Source organism: Lynx rufus, unplaced genomic scaffold, assembly GCF_022079265.1.
Source record: "Lynx rufus isolate CCGP_SWC_20201006 ecotype Redwood Valley unplaced genomic scaffold, mLynRuf1.p SCAF_12, whole genome shotgun sequence".
In the NCBI taxonomy this organism is placed as follows: Eukaryota; Metazoa; Chordata; class Mammalia; order Carnivora; family Felidae; genus Lynx; species Lynx rufus.
The window spans coordinates 5,369,538-5,388,388 of record NW_025814826.1 but is presented as its reverse complement, the minus strand read 5'-3'; the positions used below and the strand labels follow the sequence as shown (position 1 = coordinate 5,388,388).

At 37.4% G+C, this 18,851-nt stretch overlaps 1 protein-coding gene across 2 annotated transcripts in view; it reads right to left on the bottom strand.

The window, feature by feature from the left end:
* SNTG1 (syntrophin gamma 1) overlaps nt 1-18,851 on the bottom strand; it is a 333,569-nt gene that overhangs the window by 179,902 nt on the left and 134,816 nt on the right. For both annotated transcript variants that reach the window (XM_047073716.1, XM_047073717.1), the window contains exon 10: nt 2,252-2,381. In XM_047073716.1, the coding sequence (XP_046929672.1) occupies nt 2,252-2,381 (130 nt within the window). The remainder of the gene's footprint in view (nt 1-2,251; nt 2,382-18,851) is intronic.

The window sequence follows — 18,851 nt, the reverse complement described above, 5'->3', positions numbered from 1 at the left end:
CTGTACCATTTCTTTCTTCATAGGAACCAACGAGATCAGTTGTATCATCAGGGCAGCCATTGTGTTTCACGGAAGTCAACCTAACTTTCACATATGATTGTTATGCCTAATGACCTTCCTGCATGTATGTTGCATTACAGATACACGAGAGTTCATTGCGATATTAGTACTTTTGCACGAGTACTGACTACAAGATCAAAAGGACACACAGTAGTCACAAGGATGTGTAAGAACAACTAGATTATTTTACCACAGCGACATTATCATACTAGACACGTGGACCTCTCAGTATAGGGTAAGAAAGTCACCTGTCATGGCAAGTACTTCTCAGGAGGGTGAAAAACATGCAGCAAAATCTGGTTTGTTCTTCTCTATGCCAACAGAGAACAGACACATTTGCATCTTCCCTTTCTTTTCATATGCTTGTCTTCTGGGTCACAGCAGGCTAACTAAACTTAACATTCCAAAGAAACAGTTTTCTTGAGAATGTTCCTAGGATTTGGGGTCATTGCAAATTTGGATCTAGGAAGAGAAACACTTTGGATTTAAAATTTAACGTTCTGTTCTTTCAAAAATACTTTGTTCTCATAAACGTAGGATCTTGGCTCATTTTTAGGCACTCTAATGACTGCATGTAATGAAATACAAAGTCTGTACTTCATAGCACTTTATCCCTAAAAACATTCCTAAAAAAAAACAATGTAAGAGAGGAGGAGAGGCATAATCCTTAGAGAAGCACTGCATTTTTTTTTTTGCCAGTCTGAAATCTCTTGTCATCTTCTGCAATTTAGATATGATGAAATCAACAGATTGGCAAAGACAGGGTATTGTGGGGGGGGGGGGTCACTCCTGCTTAAGCCAGATATGCCCAGAACAGGTCTCCCTGCTGAGTGATGTCCCAGAGTAAGGCTTGGTGTATTTGTTCCCATTCAGGCACCATAAAAGAAAAAAAAAAAAAAAAGAAAAAAGAAAAAAAGAAAAAAACAAAATCCTCTCCTTTCATTAACACCACAATGAGACCTCATTTTCACACATACCAAGTAACCAAAATTTCAAAAGACAGAATGACATGGAGTGCTGAGGTGATCTGTAGAAAGAGACCTGAAACCACAGAGTGAAAGGGGCGAAGTGGACAGCCATCTGAAAACCATTTGGCACTGCAAGGAAAGGCTGAACACCCAAGTGTCCCATCCCTATCCGTGTCCCTCCCAGATAATCCCTTCAACGTGCCCCCAGGAGACACGTGCATGGCCACGCTCCTGCCTAGATTTGAAAGCAAAATCTCTGCAAAGATACTTGGGTCTGCAGGGTCACTTGTGTGAGGAGAGTTTTGTATGTCCGTGAGTTTGAGAAAGCGTTACATATTCTTGCTTGACCATTTACATGGTTGGCCTCTGAATCTTCCTTCGGACTAACACGGCGTAGAGGAGTTGTGTTCCGAGGAGCATACAAAGACAAAAGTTTGGATGATAACCGGTATTGGTTTTGCAACAGAATAATCTTGCATCAGATCGAATAATCGTTAATGACCTGCATCAGTACTCAATGAAGTGACGTTTACAGTTTTGCATGTTTTGATAGACAATACTGCTAGAAGTAAGGGGGGGAAACGATCGATTAGGTCATGAAAGAATAGTGATGAGAAGATAGAGATCAGGAAGAGATCAGAATGGGGGAAGAAAAGTTGGAATAGAAAAACAGAGAAAAAGGTGGAGAAGCCATTCTTGGTAATATAGACACGGCACTAACGGGGGAGTTTGCTGGATCCCGGAATGCATCCTCTGACCATTTCTGTGCCAGAATCGTCCCAGGAGGGACCTTCAGTCTCCATGCTGAGTCTTGCACCCTCCCCTTCAAACAGTTCCAGCTGCAGTTATAAAATCACTAAAGGAAACTCAATAATGCTGTCTCGAAATTCAGCACGGCTTTAGTTCAGAATACTTTTACTTACATATACAAGTGTTTAGTGATTGAATGCTAAATATTTTCACTTACTTAACTCACGTTGATGTTTATAGTGTTTGGGAATGAAAACTTGAATGTGAAGGTATTCTCGAACTGATATATTGAGCTAAAACTCTCAAGATAAAGTGATTTTCTTCAAATAAGTATCACAGAATAGCTTTCAGGAGGGATACAACGTGGCTCACTCTTAAACACCAAGGAGTTGCTGTAAAGTTACATATATACTGGAGAAATTTACCACAGTTGAGAAACTCTATGGCCAGATATTCCTCGAATTGCTACTTACATTGTGCTTTGTGAGGTTTGAAATATTGGTTGCTATTGCTTGTAGCCAGTCAATACAGTCTTCAGCAGAGAGGCACTGAATAATCCCACTGCAGACCCCGTCCACAGCAATGACTTGAAAAGCATTTTGCCTGCAGACATATCAGAACAAATCAGATCAAAACATCGTCTCATTTATCTGTTTGCAACTCGAAATAGAATCTGTGGAAAGGTCTTCTCTTCCACAATACAAATAGAGCTTCAAATCCGTATTTGCGTATTTCTCTTTATAAATATCTCTGAGTTTAAATGGAGCACCAAGTATGAACCCAGATGACATATTTTGAATTAGTAGAAAGTTATCTTGAGATTCAGATGCATTCAGAAAAAAACTTGAGTCGTAAAATGGATGTTATATAAATGGAAGCATAGCTAAGACATGTCAGAAGGATTCTTTTCCCAGTTTACCATAAAAATATACATGGACGTTTATTTATTACTTTGGCTGACAGCCTCCCCTCTTCACATCTTTCAATGCATTTCCTGATTTACAATGGAAAGATCAAAAAAAAAAAAGACACACAGATATGAAACACCATATATAAAAATCACCTGACGTCACGAGCTGCAGAATTTTGCTAGGTTGTAAATCATGTTCAGTCTCCGTTTTTTCTTCTCAGAGATGATTTGGACAAGATGTTCATAGCTTCACCTCAGGTGTACATTTTCTCTGAATTTATGTGCATGTCATACATTTTGATAACAACCAAACTTTTCTTTAAAATCCAAAGGCCAGTATAAATATCCTTAGGGCTTTTTTGTTGATGTGTTGTCATTGCTGTTGTTAGAGGAAATTAAATGATGCCATCCTAAATTGTTCACCAAAGTCCTATAGAGTTCAGAGTGGCTCCCTACAGCTTTAATGATTGTTTTTTCTCTGTATCAAGTCCTTGCATATTTAGATATGAGCTTAATGGACAGGAGTTGATAAAAATTTCAAAATGAATGGAAGCTAGCCAAATGGCTTGGGCTTGAGAATTAGTGTGTGGTGCAACATGATACCCTTTGGGAAATGCACAAACTATATTTAAATCTCAGCCAATTATGAAGAAGTAGAAAAGGTCTGTAGTTCAGCATTCAAAGGCCTTGTAAATTAATAAATGCATATAAGTACCTTTTCTGTTTTCTGCGTTTTGTAACTAGGCATCTGTGGGTGGTAGGCAGGATTGACTTTCCTAAACAAAGAAAGGACACTCCACAGAGCATAGATCTGGCTCAATTCAGTACCTGTGTCACCTTTTCTTCCCATGACACCAGTCCGTATCTGGGAACTGGGTGCAAGCTAAAGCTTTCACTTCTAAGGCCCTCTGCATCCAAATCACTGACACTTTTAGAGAAATCTGCTCTGATACCCTTGACCAAGCACTTCCAACTGGAACAGGGAAGGGTTCAAGTATGCTTTTCTTTTGTTTTGTTTTCTCTTAAAAATACATGAAAAGACTTCAGAAAGTACAACTATTGTCTGTCTCTTTGAAGTAATGTTCTTTTGAATTTGTGACAAGAAAAAATATGCACAGCATGAACAGCATATTATAACTTCACGTCTTTCTTAGCTTTAATTTTGATATTCTGCAGTGAAGAAGACATTTAAAATATCTAGAAAGCTCCACCATCCATGGAAAATGGGAACTAATTTGCGTTTAGAAATATATGTTTCTTTCGGCTCTCTGATTATCATAACCATTGCTTGATTAAAAGCAATGCTAACCATTGCTATGGAGCAATGCTAACCAATCATAACCATTGCTTTGATTAAAAATTAAAGCATGTCCTGAACATATTTGTCCTCTCTGCTTTAAATGAATCATGGCGGCTTTTGATATTTTTAGCTGATTAAAGTTAATACACTTCGATCAAATCTGCAATTTCTGTAATCATATGTTACATAGTCCCTAGAAAGAATAGTTCTGAGGGCCTAATCTTTTATAAATCCAGGCTTATATGTTAACATATATGTCACTTTTTACGTTCTGTTTCAACTTTTCAGAGTGATTTGATGGGAACCCTTTCATGAATTTAAGTGAAGTACTTGAATAGTTTCTTTGCTTATGTATGACCTCTTCCAAAATAGGCTGATCATAAAATTATAGTCTGGGTCATATTTCTGCCCGTTATTGAAATAATGAGAGTATTGACAAATTAGTTCACTTAGTTGTGATACAATTTCCTCTGGAAGAAAATGAGAATCATGTACTTTACAGATTTAGCAAGTATTTATGGAGTAACTGGTGAGATCCAGATAACTTTCATGTATCACTGAAGCTCCGTGAATAATTTTCCTGTGAATAATCCATTAATATGTGGTCCCGACTGCAATATTTGAGAATGTTTAGTGGACTTAACATCAAGCACTTAGGAAGAACTGTAGTGCTTTTGCCTTTTATTTTTAGCTTTTAGAAAATGCATTTCTTTGACTAGAGGTCATCAGGAGGAAAAAAGCTTTTTTGCTTCATCTTATTTGATGGTATACATTTTGAAATCAATAGACTGCATTAACCGCTTATTTGGTATTGTGAGTCATTAAACTTGAACAGTATTTGTAGCAGTCTTGAGGATACCCAGACAGAATTATGATTCTTAGTATACCCACATGCGTGCACAACACACACGTGCTGAAAAACCAGGTACAATATTAGGGTTAGATAACCTGAAGTTTCAAATTCAGATTAACTTTCCGCTCTCTGCTCAACAGTTTTATATTTTTCTAAGGATTCTGGGTCATTGCTCTGGCAATGAAAATTATTCTCAAACTGTGCTGAATTTCAATGCGTTTTTTAAAAATACAAGCTTAGTTTCCCTTTGTGTGAACAATATTCCGCTGACTACAAAGTTCGTACATAATTCTCAATATAACTTATGTGCATATAAATTTACACACATGTCTGATTAACACTGTTAACAGTTCACATTTTGACGCACTGGTGAATCTACCTCATGAAGGCGTATGTAGGAAGACGTTAAATTTGTGAGGAGGGAACAGGAGAAAACAGAGACAGAAGGCACTTCAAAGCACAAAGACTGAGAACCACAGACACCGAAATACAGCAGTGTGGAGTGGCTGGATAGCCACCTCCATGAGGAAGACGGCGGAACAGCATGGAAAAGCAGGCAGGCTCAGAACAGGAGGGTTATGTATGCAGGGCAGGGGGCTCAGAGTTCCCAGAGGGCAACTATCCGACTTTCTATAGAGGGCGACCAGTATTAAGACTGCTAAAGAGGGATATGATATGGAACTGAACTAAAGTGCTCATCAGAGTGAAAAAGAAAGCAATTAGCTCAAGGGCTTTATAAAGGCGTTAGAAAGACCGTGACACTTTTTTAAAAATGGAATCTGAGGAAGAGAGAATCAAAATTACTTCAGAGTTTTGGATCTCACAGGTCGAAGGGTTTCGACGCACAAGAGAAGGGAAAGCATTCAGATAGGAGATAGTTCATCCAAAAGCAAATAGGGACACGTTGAGAGAAACGTGGGCTGTTTGGTTTGGACGAAGTGCATATGGAGAAGCGACAGGTCATGTAGTTGGCCATAAAGTAAAGCCTGATCATTAAGAGCTTTGCAAAGCATTTCTACCTAATCCTGAAAAGTCAGGGGGAGCCAATGGAAACACTCAAGGATTGGAAGGAAAGCTCCTGTTTGTATAGATCTCTCTGTGGTGGTTAAGAAGATGGGAAAAGAGGGGCGCCTGGGTGGCGCAGTCGGTTAAGCGTCCGACTTCAGCCAGGTCACGATCTCGCGGTCCGGGAGTTCGAGCCCCGCGTCAGGCTCTGGGCTGATGGCTCGGAGCCTGGAGCCTGTTTCCGATTCTGTGTCTCCCTCTCTCTCTGCCCCTCCCCCGTTCATGCTCTGTCTCTCTCTGTCCCAAAAATAAATAAAAACGTTGAAAAAAAAAATAAAAAAAATAAAAAAAATAAAAGAAGATGGGAAAAGATGATAATAAAGCCAAGAGGGATGTAGGAGGGCATTGCAATACTCAGGGTGAACAATGATACGAATCTGCTTCCAGAGAGTGGTTTTTGTATACCAGGAGAGAACATTGACTCAGACCGTGTTGAAAAGAGGCCATTTACTTGATTTGGTACTTAATTATTTGGGGGGGGATGGTAAAGGAAAGGAAAAAAAAATTAAAAGCACTTAAGTTAGTGATTACATCAATTTGTTCTATTTCTTGTTGAGTTCAATTCACATTCACCAAGTTCAGGATTATTTCTGCTCTGGGCATGCTACCTTGGTTGAATGCCTCATCAGGGCTTTTATTGTTCAGGTTCAAAACCTTAACTTTTGGGGGAAATACATGAGGAACTCTCCCAAACCATTTTGTTACCTATTTTCCAAGGTTTAGATAGCCAATTCGTTTCATGATTTGAAACACAATAACTCATCATTACCTAAACAAGCCCTGCAATTTTATGCAACTATGTCGTCCCCTCCCCAGTATTCCTCTTGTCTAAAAAACTCTTCTGTTGTCTCGCTCCATTTATTACCTGCAAAGTTATTGCAAATCACTTAATTCTATGTAACGTTCTGACCTCTAATTTCTCTGGGTGTAAAATAAAGATAGAACATTTGTCCCTCATCTCTTGCATTTTTAAGACGTTTTTTAAAGAGCAGTTTTAGGTTCACAGCCAAACGTAGGGGAAAGTACAGAGATTTCCCATATACTCCCTGCCCAATATCAACATCCCTCAACTAGATGCTACATTTGCTACAGTTGATGAACCTCGAGTGACACATCGTTAGTACCCAAAGTCCATATTTTACATTAGGGTTCCCTCTCGGATCTGCATTCTGTGTGTTTGGACAAAGGTATGATGGCATGTATCCATTCATAATAACATCATACAGAGTATTTTCACTGCATTAAATATCCTCTCTGCTCAGCTTCTTAATTTCTTCCCCTATCTGCCTCTCACACCCCTACCCCAGCAACCGTTAGTCTTTTTACTGTCTCCATAGTTTTCCCTTTTCTAGAATGTCTGTCATATGGTTGGAATCACACAGCATGTAGGCATTTCAGATTGACTATTTCATTTAGTAATATGCATTTATGGCACTCTCATGTCTTTTCGTGACTTATAGTCCATTTCCTTTTAGTTCTGAATAATATTCCATTATCAGGAATATATAGCTTATATATCCATCCACCTGAAGGATATCTTGCTTCCAAGTTTTGGAATTATGGATAAATCTTCTATAAACACCTGTGTGCAGGTTTTTGTATGGACATAAGTTTTGTCTCCAAGAAATATGGAGGAGAAATATGGATATGAAATATCCAAGTACCAAGAAATATGATTATTGGATCGCATGGTAAGAGTTATATTTAGTTTTGTAAGAAACTGCCGGATGACTTCCGAAGCAGCTGGACCATAGTGAGTTCCCACCAGCAGTGAATCAGTTCCTAGAGTCCCACATCCTCCTTAGCATTTAGTGTTGTCACTGTCCTGGGTTCTGGTCATTTTGATGGGTATGCTGGCATCACATTGTTGTTTTAATTTGCATTTCCCCAATAACATATGATGTGGGGTATCTTTTCATGCCTTTACTTTCCCTTTGCATATTTTCTGTGGTGAGGTGTCTGTTAACGTTTTTGGCCTACTTTTTTAGTGGGGTTGTTTGTTTTCTTATTGTTGAGTTTTAAGAGCTGCATTTTTCTTCCTTCCTCCTTCCTTCCTTCCTTCCTTCCTTCCTTCCTTCCTTCCTTCTCCCTCCCTTTCTTTCTTTCTTTCTTTCTTTCTTTCTTTCTTTCTTTCTTTCGTTTCTGTGTAACAATCTTTTGTCTTTTGCAAATATTTTCTCCCAGTCCATAGCTTCTCTTCTCATTCTACTGACATTATCTTTTGTAGACATAAATTACTAATTTTAATGGAGTCTAGCTTATCAATTCTTTCTTTCACAGGCCATGCTTTCAGCGTTGCATCTAAAAATCATCACCGCACCCAAGTTTATCCAGGTTCTTGCCTCCGTTACCTTCCCAAATTTTTGTAGTTTTATACTTTACATTTAGCTCTCTGATCCTTTTTGGGTTGATTTTTAGGAAAGGTATAAGGTCCCTGTCTAGATTCATTATTTTGCATATGGGTGTCCAGTTGTTGCAACACCAGTTGTTGAAAAGACTCTGTTCTCCATTGTGTTGTCTTTGCGTCTTTGTCAACATCGGTTGACTGTGTCCCTTGGAGTCTATTTCTGGGCCTTCTGTTCTGTTCCATTGATCTATCTGTCTATTATTTTGCAGTACCACACCATCTGGATTATAACAGGTTTCACTAAGTCTTGAAGTCAGGCAGTATCAGTTGTCTAACTGTTCTTGTTCTTGAATATTGCATCGGCTATTCTGGGCTCTGACTCTTTGAAGAAAAAAAAATCACAAAATAACCTGCTAGGATTTTGACTGAAATTGCATGGAATCTAAAGATCAAGTTAGGAACAACAGGCTTTTGGCAATATCAAGATTTCCTATAGATGAACATGGAATATCTCTCCATTGATTTAATTCTCCTTTGATTTTGTTCACCACAGTTTTGTAGTTTTCCTCGTATAGATTCATATGCATATAATATATATTATATATGTATATTCATTCATACTTGCTGTTATCACTTACTAGTTACACAAATTTTTTGTCGATTCTTTTTTATTTTCTACATAGATTATCATGCCATCTGCAAACAAAGCAGATGTTTTATTTTTTCTTCCTAATCTATCTTTTCTTTTCTTTTCTTTTCTTTATTTTAGCAATCCATTGCTTTTGATAACTTAAGATATGGTTGTCATTCAAGACAGTTACAATGCCAGACATAAATCCTGACATTTTTTGTTCTTTGACTATAATCTTTTCCTTTCCATCACCACTTAATTATCTTATTCTTTTTCATCTTTTTTAACCCTTCTAATTGTATTTGTCCATAAATCCATTCAGCATATATTTGCATTCCTCCCCAGACTGAGTTCTCTGTTCATCCATATCAATTGTGTTTTTCCCCATCCCAGAAATTCCTGCTGTTTTCCTCCAGCTGTTCTACCTTATGAATTACCAGCACTCAATAACTTCAATTTAACTAAATGTAAAGCTTTTTCTTCCTAATGTGTCAGACATCCCTGGAGAAGTTAATAATTTGTGCAAAGGAGTCTCGATGCAATTGGTTTGGTTATCAGGACCCTTAGTACCTCTGACCTACTTTGCTATCTTTCTACCCTCACTGCATTATATACATTGCAGATTCTCTGGCTTATGTATCAGTCATCTTATTTATCTCACACAACTGGATAATCCTGCTCCTTGTAACATCTCCCCCATAGTTTGTCTTTCTTCAGTTTGTGAATCCTGCCTTTCTTTATGTCATTCCGAAAAGATACTCTTGAGTTCCAACTCTTGAATATATCTGGTACCTTTTGTTAAAATTTTAGGGGTTTTGGAAATATATCTTTTTTTTTAATTTTATCAATCAGAAATCTTTTATCTACACCTAAAACTTACTGGAATATACTCTTTTAAGGGTTATTGCTTATTCATTTTTTCAATTTTCTAGAGATACTCAAGTTCACTGGGACTCTATCCTTCTCTGGTTATAGAAAATGTTAAAATGTAATTGTTAGGTTTGTATCATTGAAGTATCAATAAGTATGTCATAAACGTGAGAAATGAAATAAGTAGGGAATATACAACAAGATAACTTTCCCTAGGCTGAAAAAACTATGCAAAGTTGGTCCAGAGTCATCCAAAAGAAGTTTTAGCTTTTCCAGAGAGAGAGAGAGAGAGAGAGAGAGTTATCTATCATTTTTTTTAAAAAAACACCTTATCCATTTTATTTATTTATCTATTTATTTGTTATTTTTATTATATTTTTTTCTTTGAGAGAGAGAGAATCAAAAGCAGGCTGCACACTAAGCACAGAACCCGACATGGGGCTCTACCCCATGACCTTGGGATCATGACCTGAGCCAAAATCAAGAGTCGGACACTCACCAGACTAAACCACCCAGGCTCCCCAAGAGAGTTATATGTCTTGAAGAAGTTATTGCATTTTCTCCCTTAACCCTACAGGACAATTTTGTAGGAAGAGGTATTAGCACAAGATTGCCAGTTGACACACAAGCTAGACCCAGGCTATTGAAGGCTCCTTACCCCCTGCCTTGTCCTAGGAATGTACGTTCTGCCCACCATTCCCTCAGTGGGAACTGTTCCAGGGATATCGCCTTGAGAAAGTAAAGTGTTGTTGAAACCATCTGGATGGTATGCATGACTGAACTCAATTAAAGCCTGCATATCAACTTTAAGATTCTGTTGGGTGGGTGCAGAGATCTATTCATTTTGCAGCCACCCAAGACAAACCTCATAAGTAAGTTCCTTTTCTTATTAAACCTGCCAGCCACCAATTTGGAGTGGTCTTCCTCTTTCTTAGGTCTTTCCTTGCCCTTCATGTAAGGGGGCCAGTTTGTAAACCAAGGGTGAGGAAGTGGAGTATATATGAAGATTGTGCTAGACAAAGGGATACTTGTATGGCTCATGGATAGGTGAAATCAAGTAAGATCTTAATGTTAATTATTTTTTGAAAATCATAGGTTGTTCCTGGTTTACATGAAGCACAGTCCTTGTAGACCTGTTGGCCTATCCGTGAAAATGGAAGAGTCAGGCAGTTCAGTCACACTGGATCCACATGTATGGGACCCCATGTAACAGGAGAACAATGGACTAGGAAGGGTAATGATACACCCAAATGGAGCTATTTCACTTCTAGCCTCTCTGGTATTGACTCCTTCTCCTCAGTCAGTAACCACGACTTGACCATGATGTGCCTTGAATTTCATGTCCCTCTTTCCCCCTTCATCATGTTAGCATACCCTTTACACTGTTCCCCTTTCTTTACTGTCAATATTCTTCTTATAACCAACTATTTTTCAATCCAATTCACTCCAGAAATGGTTCCAGCCTATGTCACTCCAAAATTAATCACTTTTTGAGTCCTTTCAGTATTTCTTTTCTGTAGTTGGTACAACCAACACTCTCTTCACCTTAAAACCCTGTTTACAATATATTCTGTTTTTACAGTATTATAGTTAGGCCTCTTCTTCCCACTATTTATCTTTTCTATTTTATGCAATCACCTGTTCTGCTTCCTCCTGAGATCCCCTAAACTATACATTCCTAGAAAGTCCCAACCTTCAATGAGCAATCACGAACTGAGTGTAGACTTGAGCTACATTCATATTTGTCCTTATCATTACAATTCATTTGATAAGACTCTTGCATGGTGAACGAAAGTTCTCACAATCCCCATCCTTGTTCTCTGCTTGGATACTAAACTTCATATGTAGATGCCTAAAAAAAAAAATGGCACCAACTCAAATATCCTCACCTCAGAAGAAAAAGGCTGAGCACTCTCAGAAAGGCAGGAGTGATTCTGCTGGAATCCATTTAGAAACCCATTGGAATTTCTAAATGTAACCATGTAAATCGAGAGACTTTATTTCACTGCTATTGATTTCCATACTGTTTGAAAAGCATGCAGTAGATGATAGTCCTGCTCAAAAACAGAGAGATGGAATTCCTCCTCATTAAAACGAATTTAATAAGCATTTATTGAGTGCTTTTGAGCCATAAAGCATACTAAGCACTGAATGATACATGGAGATAAATACTATTTTTCTAAAATTCAAATATATATAGTACATAATATACATATAAAATTATATACTCAATATATTCAATTTTCTCATATAAGGAAAATTAAGCATAATTAAAAATAGACAAAATTCCCACAACCTCTACTTCCCATTCTAATACCCCAACATTACAATTTTCTGCAACATTATGACACTTCAGAATTGAAATCTGATATATATATTTCTAAATCAGGGTCATTACCATAGATGAACATAAACTGTTCTATCACTGATAAAACCATTGTGACGTTTTAATTCATGCCTACACAGTAGTAGATGACAGTGACACAACTTTGTTGCAATTAAATATGAGAGGTATTTTATCACTGAAGTTAAAATTATGGGCCTTGGCAAAACCAACCTACAAATAACATCCCAGGTTTTGAACCAAGATAAATAATTTCCTATATTTGTCATCATTGGCCAGTAATTTATCCTTTTTTTTTTCTCCTCACTCTTGAAATTGCCACTGGCCTGTGAGCTCCTTCAGGGAAAGAAGCAAACACAACACCTCCTCTTACAGACATTAAATCAATATTTATTGAGTGAATGAATGAACAATAAATTAGCTCTTGAATCTGAATTGCTGTGCAATCCACTCTGAATAGTGCTATGTTTATAACTGCTTATTACTGTAATATTTATTGAGTGTAATTAATTCAATTGCTAAAAGCAGCTGATGTATTGTGGCACCATAAAAATAAAAACGTAGTGAGTCATCTGGACTCATCCAAACAAGTTATTTTTTCTCATAAATTGTTTTAGCTAAGTGATTCCACATCATGTAAGTGTATAATTTTTTTAAAGCAAAAACAAAACAAAACAAACACATGTATTAAATATATATATATATCATTAATAGAAATATTAAGAGAGTTGTTAAAGCAGAAGAAAAATAAAACCAAAAGAAGAAACAAATAAAAACAGGAAGATTAAAAGTAGAATGCATTTGAAGAGTTACATGAAAATAATAATATAATATCTTGAGTAATTTAAAATACATGTATAATTAAAATCATATCAGAAATATGTCCATCGATAGGAAAGGAAAAAAGGAGTTAAAGTGTTCTAAGTTTTTAACATTTTCTTAAGAAAGAAAATTAGTAAATGGTATTAAACTCCAATAACCATGCGTGTATGGTACTACAGTCTGAAGGTTTGTGTCCTCTGCTTCCCCACGCCCAAACTTTACATGTTGGAATCTTAATGACTAATGTGATGGCAGTGGTAGGTGGAACCTTTGGGAGATGCTTAAGCCATGAGAGTGGAGCGCTCGTGAATGAGATTAGTGTTTTATAAAAGAAGCTTCAGAGAAATCCCTAGCTCCTTCCACCTTGTGTGGACACAGAGAGAAGACGACATATTTGAATGAGGAAGAGGGCCTTCATCATAGAATTCTACCATGATGGTAACTTGATCTTGCATTTCCAGCCTCCAGAACAGCGTGAGAAATAAATTTCTGCTGTTTATAAGTCACCCAGTCTGTGGTATTTTGTTATTGTAGCTTTGATGGTCTATGATATATGGTGTAATGTTTAGGCAATAACTAAAACAAACAAAAAAGGATATATATGTGTATACACACACACACACACACACACACACACACAGATATATATGTCAATATTATAGAGGAAACAAAAATAATAAAAAAATATATAATTGTTCCAAAAATGTTTTAAAGATAAAGGGAATAAAATACAGAAACTAGTGTGTTGAGACAAAGAACTCTCTTCTTGAATATAAATAAAACTCTCAAACCTGAAGAGTAAAAAAATAAGTTAATTACAATATAGTCAAAGGACAAAAGAAATTTCACCAGAAAGGATTTTGTGGACAAGGAAGCACATGAAAAGAGGTTCAACATCATTAGAACACACAAATTCATGTCACAAAGATACATTGCTACATACCTATCAGAATGCAAACTAAAAAGATAGCAACAATACCAAATATTGGCAAAGATGTAGAGAAACTAAATCATGCATGCAATGCTGGTGGGAATTTAAAATGGTACAGCCATTCTAAAAAACAATGTACCTATTTCTTACCAAACTAAATATACTGTTAGCACACAAGTCAACAATTGAGCTCTTGAGCATTTCCCCAAAGAAACGAAAATGTATGTTCACATAAAAATGTATACACAAATGTTCATAGCATTTTAATTTAGAATAGCCCAAAACTGGAACAACCCAGATATCCTTCAAGGAGTGAATATTTTTAATGTAGTATATCCATACCATGGGATACTATTAGAAATTAACAACAAATGAGCAGTAGAAAAATGCAACAACTTGGAAGAATTACTAGAGAATGATGCTGAGTAAGAAAATTCAGTCCATTAAGTTTTCAAAATGTAAGATTCCATTTAGATAATATTCTTAAAATGACATAATAATTGAGGTGAAGAACAGATTAATAAGTTGTCAGAGGTCAGGGACATGCTGGGGTAGGATGGATATGACATGGTTACAGAAAGGTAACAGAAAGGTTCTTACAGTTCTCTTGGAGCAATTCTTGTTTGCGACTATTATGGTGGATAAGAGAATGTGAACATGAGAACAAATTCTGTAGAATTACACAACACACACAGACGTGCGCGCGCGCGCACACACACACACACGTGAATTTTGAATGAGTGGTGGATTTTATCCATTTCCTGAACGTGGTATGGGACTACAGCTTTGCAAGAAGTTACACCATTTGGGAAAATGAGTAAGGGGTAAAGAGAATCTCTATTTCTTACAACTATATGTGAAAATGCAGTTATCTCAAGATAAAATGTTTAATCATAAAAAACAAAAAAAAATGAAAGTGTTGAACAGAAAACAAATACTAAGATGGTAGATGTAATCCAACTAGAAGATCAAGATTATTTTGAATTAAAAAAAAGAAATACAAGAAAAAATATATACAGCTTAGAAAGGACACATTTTGAAGAGTAAGACTAATCAAAGTTGAAAGAAATGGATAAAAGAATATATAACGTAAATATTCGCCAGTAGTTCTTTGGTGTAATTCTTGAAAACAAGAAATAGTTTCAGAGATATAGGATATTTCATAATGATAAAAGGGTGATATATCAAAAAGTCATAAAGTTCTAAATCTATTTATATCAAATAATATAAAGTTAAATGTATACAGTAAATATTGACATACTAAAAGAAGAAACACACAGAGCTGCCATCACAGTGGGAGACTGAAATGCACTTTCTCAATATCTCATACAATAAACAGACAAAAACACCATTAATGATAACACCATTAATGATACAGAGGATCAGAACCCTTAGTGAAAAAATATGACCTAGTTAAAATACGTATGATACTGCACTAAAGAAAATGACAGCACACATTCTTTCAAATGCATATGGAATGTTTGCCAAAACTATTCATATACTGGGTGGAATCAAGTCTCAATAAGTATCAAAGGATTGAAATTATTCAGCATGAAATTATATAGGAAAGCAATAACAAAAGAGATAAGTATAAAATCCTAAAATATTCTGAAATCCTGCAACACACTTTTAGACAGTCCACATGTCAAAGAAATAATTGTAACAAAAATTAGAAAATATTACTAAATGAATACTAAAAAAAAAAAAAATCCATGAATATCAACACTTGTGGATTTCCAATTCTGGCTAAGGCAGAATGGCCCCATTCCTCCCAAATGCTCCTTAACAAACCAACAAACATTGGACATAGTCCAAAAACAAGTATAGATGGTCCACGAAAGTTAAAGGATAAGACTGATGGCCTAGGACCTAGGGACTTGAGGAACAACAAGGTGGTAAGTCTCACGGGGTTTCTTAATTGCCTCCCATACATCCTAGACTGGGTGCTCTAGAAGTCTGCAATCCAGAATCACTAACAGCAAGACCAAAAACAAACAAACAAACAAAAAAATGGTTCCAGGAAAGTCTGTTCTCCCTAAAGGACTGAGACATGAGTGGGCCAACTGCACTCAATCTTTTTGGCAACATGTCCTAACTCGATCAAGCATCAAGAGAGCCAGTGTCCCCTTTTCCCAGGTTTCAGCAGGGCCAAGCAGGGGGTTGTCTTCCACGCATCCTCTAATTGTCCCAGCTGGTGGTGCCCCAGGGGACGAGCAGGAAGCCGATCCTCACCTAGAAGAAGCAGGCAGCATTCCCATTTCCCTTGGGATAATGTCAGCGGGGTCAGCGGGGTCCAGTGGGAAGCTCAATCCCCACACCCACCCTGTGGCAATTAAACTGAGTGAGGTGGTGTAAGATGGGGTGAATCAGTACTCTGCCTCTCCTCCATGCTGACTACCATGGCTCGGCAGGAAGCTCAGCCTCCACTCCTACCTGGCATCACCAAGGCGCAGTGAGGTGATGGGAGGGAGGCCTCCTTCCCTCGGCTTTCCCTCCGTCTCCTCCTGCTGGTCAGCAGGCTCTCACCATGGAGAGCGATGCTTCTACCAACATCCTGTAGCTACAAAGCCACAAACATCAGCCCCACTCACCCACCCTCCCAGGGGGAAGCAGGGCCAACCAGGGAGATAAGTTGACACCCCACTCGAGGGCGATGTGTGATGGGGGTGGCATCTGACTTTCACCAGGGTTTAGGGAGCGCGACTGAGGGGTGTGACAGACCTGCACTTCAGTCATCTTCATCGAGGCAGTATGAGCAGGCATTCAGGGAGCGTAACACACACACCCATCCAGCCCTCACACTACACGGCAAAAAAGGGGTTGCCTGCTGGGAAAAGGAGACTATAGAGAATCCAGAATCTCATAATTTAATGTGCAAAAAGTCCAGGATGAAATCTGTAAAAAAATCACTGGTTTTGCCAAAGTCAGGAAAATCACAACTTTAATGAGAGGAGATAACCCAAAGACACCAATACTGAGAGGAATAAGGTGTTTAAATTATCTGAGAAGTGTTTTAATGTAGTCATCATAAGAGTGCTTCAAGAGCAATCGCAAGTGCTCTCGAAACAAATAAAAAATAGAAAATTTCAGCCAGAAAAAGAATATGTAGACACACACACACACACACACACACACAAATGGACATGATAAAACTGAAAAACACACCACCACCAACAAAAAAATCATGCTGAAGGGGCTCAATAGCAGAATGGAAACTAAGAGGATAGAATCAGAGAATTTAGGGGCACCTGGGTGGCTCAGTTGGTTAAACATCTGACTTCGGTTTAGGTCATGATCTCACAGTTCATGAGTTCTAGCCCCAAGTCAGGCTCTGTGCTGATAGCTCAGAGCCTGGAACCTGCTTCAGATTCTGTGTCTCTCTCTCTTTCTGCCCCTCCCCGACTTATACTCTTTCTCTCTCTCTCTCAAAAATAAATAAAACATTAAAAAAATAAAAATAAAAGAATCAGAGAACTTAAAGATAGATCAATAGAATTTGCCCATTCTGTACAGCAGAAAGAAAACTGACTTAAAACCAGAAGAATAGGGGGCACCTGGGTGGCTCAGTTGGTTAAATGTCCAGCTCTTGATTTTGGCTCGGGTCACAAGCTCATGGTTCTTGAGAACCACATCAGGCTCCATGTTGACAGAGTGGAGGCTGCTTGGGATTCTCTCTCTCTCTGCCCCTCCCCCGCTCAAACTTTTTCTCTCTCAAAATAAATAAACTTTCAAAAAGAAATATTAATTTTCAGGGATCTGTAGAAGAACAATGCAAGATCTAACATTGTATCAACAAAGTGACAGAAGGAGAGAGGACGGACTGGGACCGAGAAAGCATTTAAAGAAATGACATCCACAATTTGCTGAAGGTCACAAACATATAGATTTAAGAAGCTGAGTGAAGCCAGGAGAGAATTAACCCAAAGAAATCCATGCAAAGACACATTACAATTAAACTTCTGAAAACAAAAACAAAAACAAATAATAAAAGAAAAAAAAAACAAAAATAAAACTTTGAAAACAGCAAGAGAGAAAGAACATATTATTCACAGGGAAGCACCAATTTGAATGCCCAAGGAGGTGCAAAGGCAGTGCACAGCATTTTTCAGATATAAGGCAAGAATTATCAACTCCGATTTCTATATCCAGGGAAACTATCCTTTGGAATGAAGATAAAATAAAGAGATATTCTCAGACAAAGGAAATTAAGAGAATTTGATGCTATTAAACTACCTTTAAAGAAGGGCTAAGAAAACACTTTGTAAGTAGGAAGGAAATGGTAACAGAAGGCTTAGAACTTTAAATAACTTTCCATTAAGTTTTTAAGATAATTTCTGATGACCGAAGCTAAAACCATAATGCCACCTGATATGGTGCTTGATATCTGTATAAGTAATTAAGATAATTACACTTACAAAGTAGGGGGGATTCAGGAAACTAAATGGAAGTAATGTTTCTGTACGTCGTTCAAAGTGATAAGTCATCAATACTTGTGATGTGAATCTGTATGTATATTTTAGTGCCTTGAGCCACCACTCAGAAAACTATACCAAATGATACACTCAAAAGCAATGTAAATAAATCAAGATATAATCCTGAAATTTGTGAGTATAGCTAAAGCAGACTTTGATGGAAACGTGCACTGCTGACTACATATATTAGCAAAGAAAGTCTGAAAAATTAATGATCACACCAAAGGTTGCCAAACTATGTCCTATAGATCAAATGTAGCCTGCCACCTTTTTTATAAATAAAGTTTTATTGGAATCCAGCCATACCCATTCATTTATATAATGTCTGTGGCCGTTTTCATGAAACAAAGGCAGAATTCAGTAGTTGTGCCAGAGATATTAAGGCCTTTCAAGGCCTAAAATATTTACTATACCACTTGTTACAGAGAAGTTTCTGGATCCCTAGAACATCCAACTCAAGAAACTAGAACAAAAAGTCAAGCCTAAGAACTTATGGAATGAAAGCAATCAAGAAAGAAGCAGAAACTC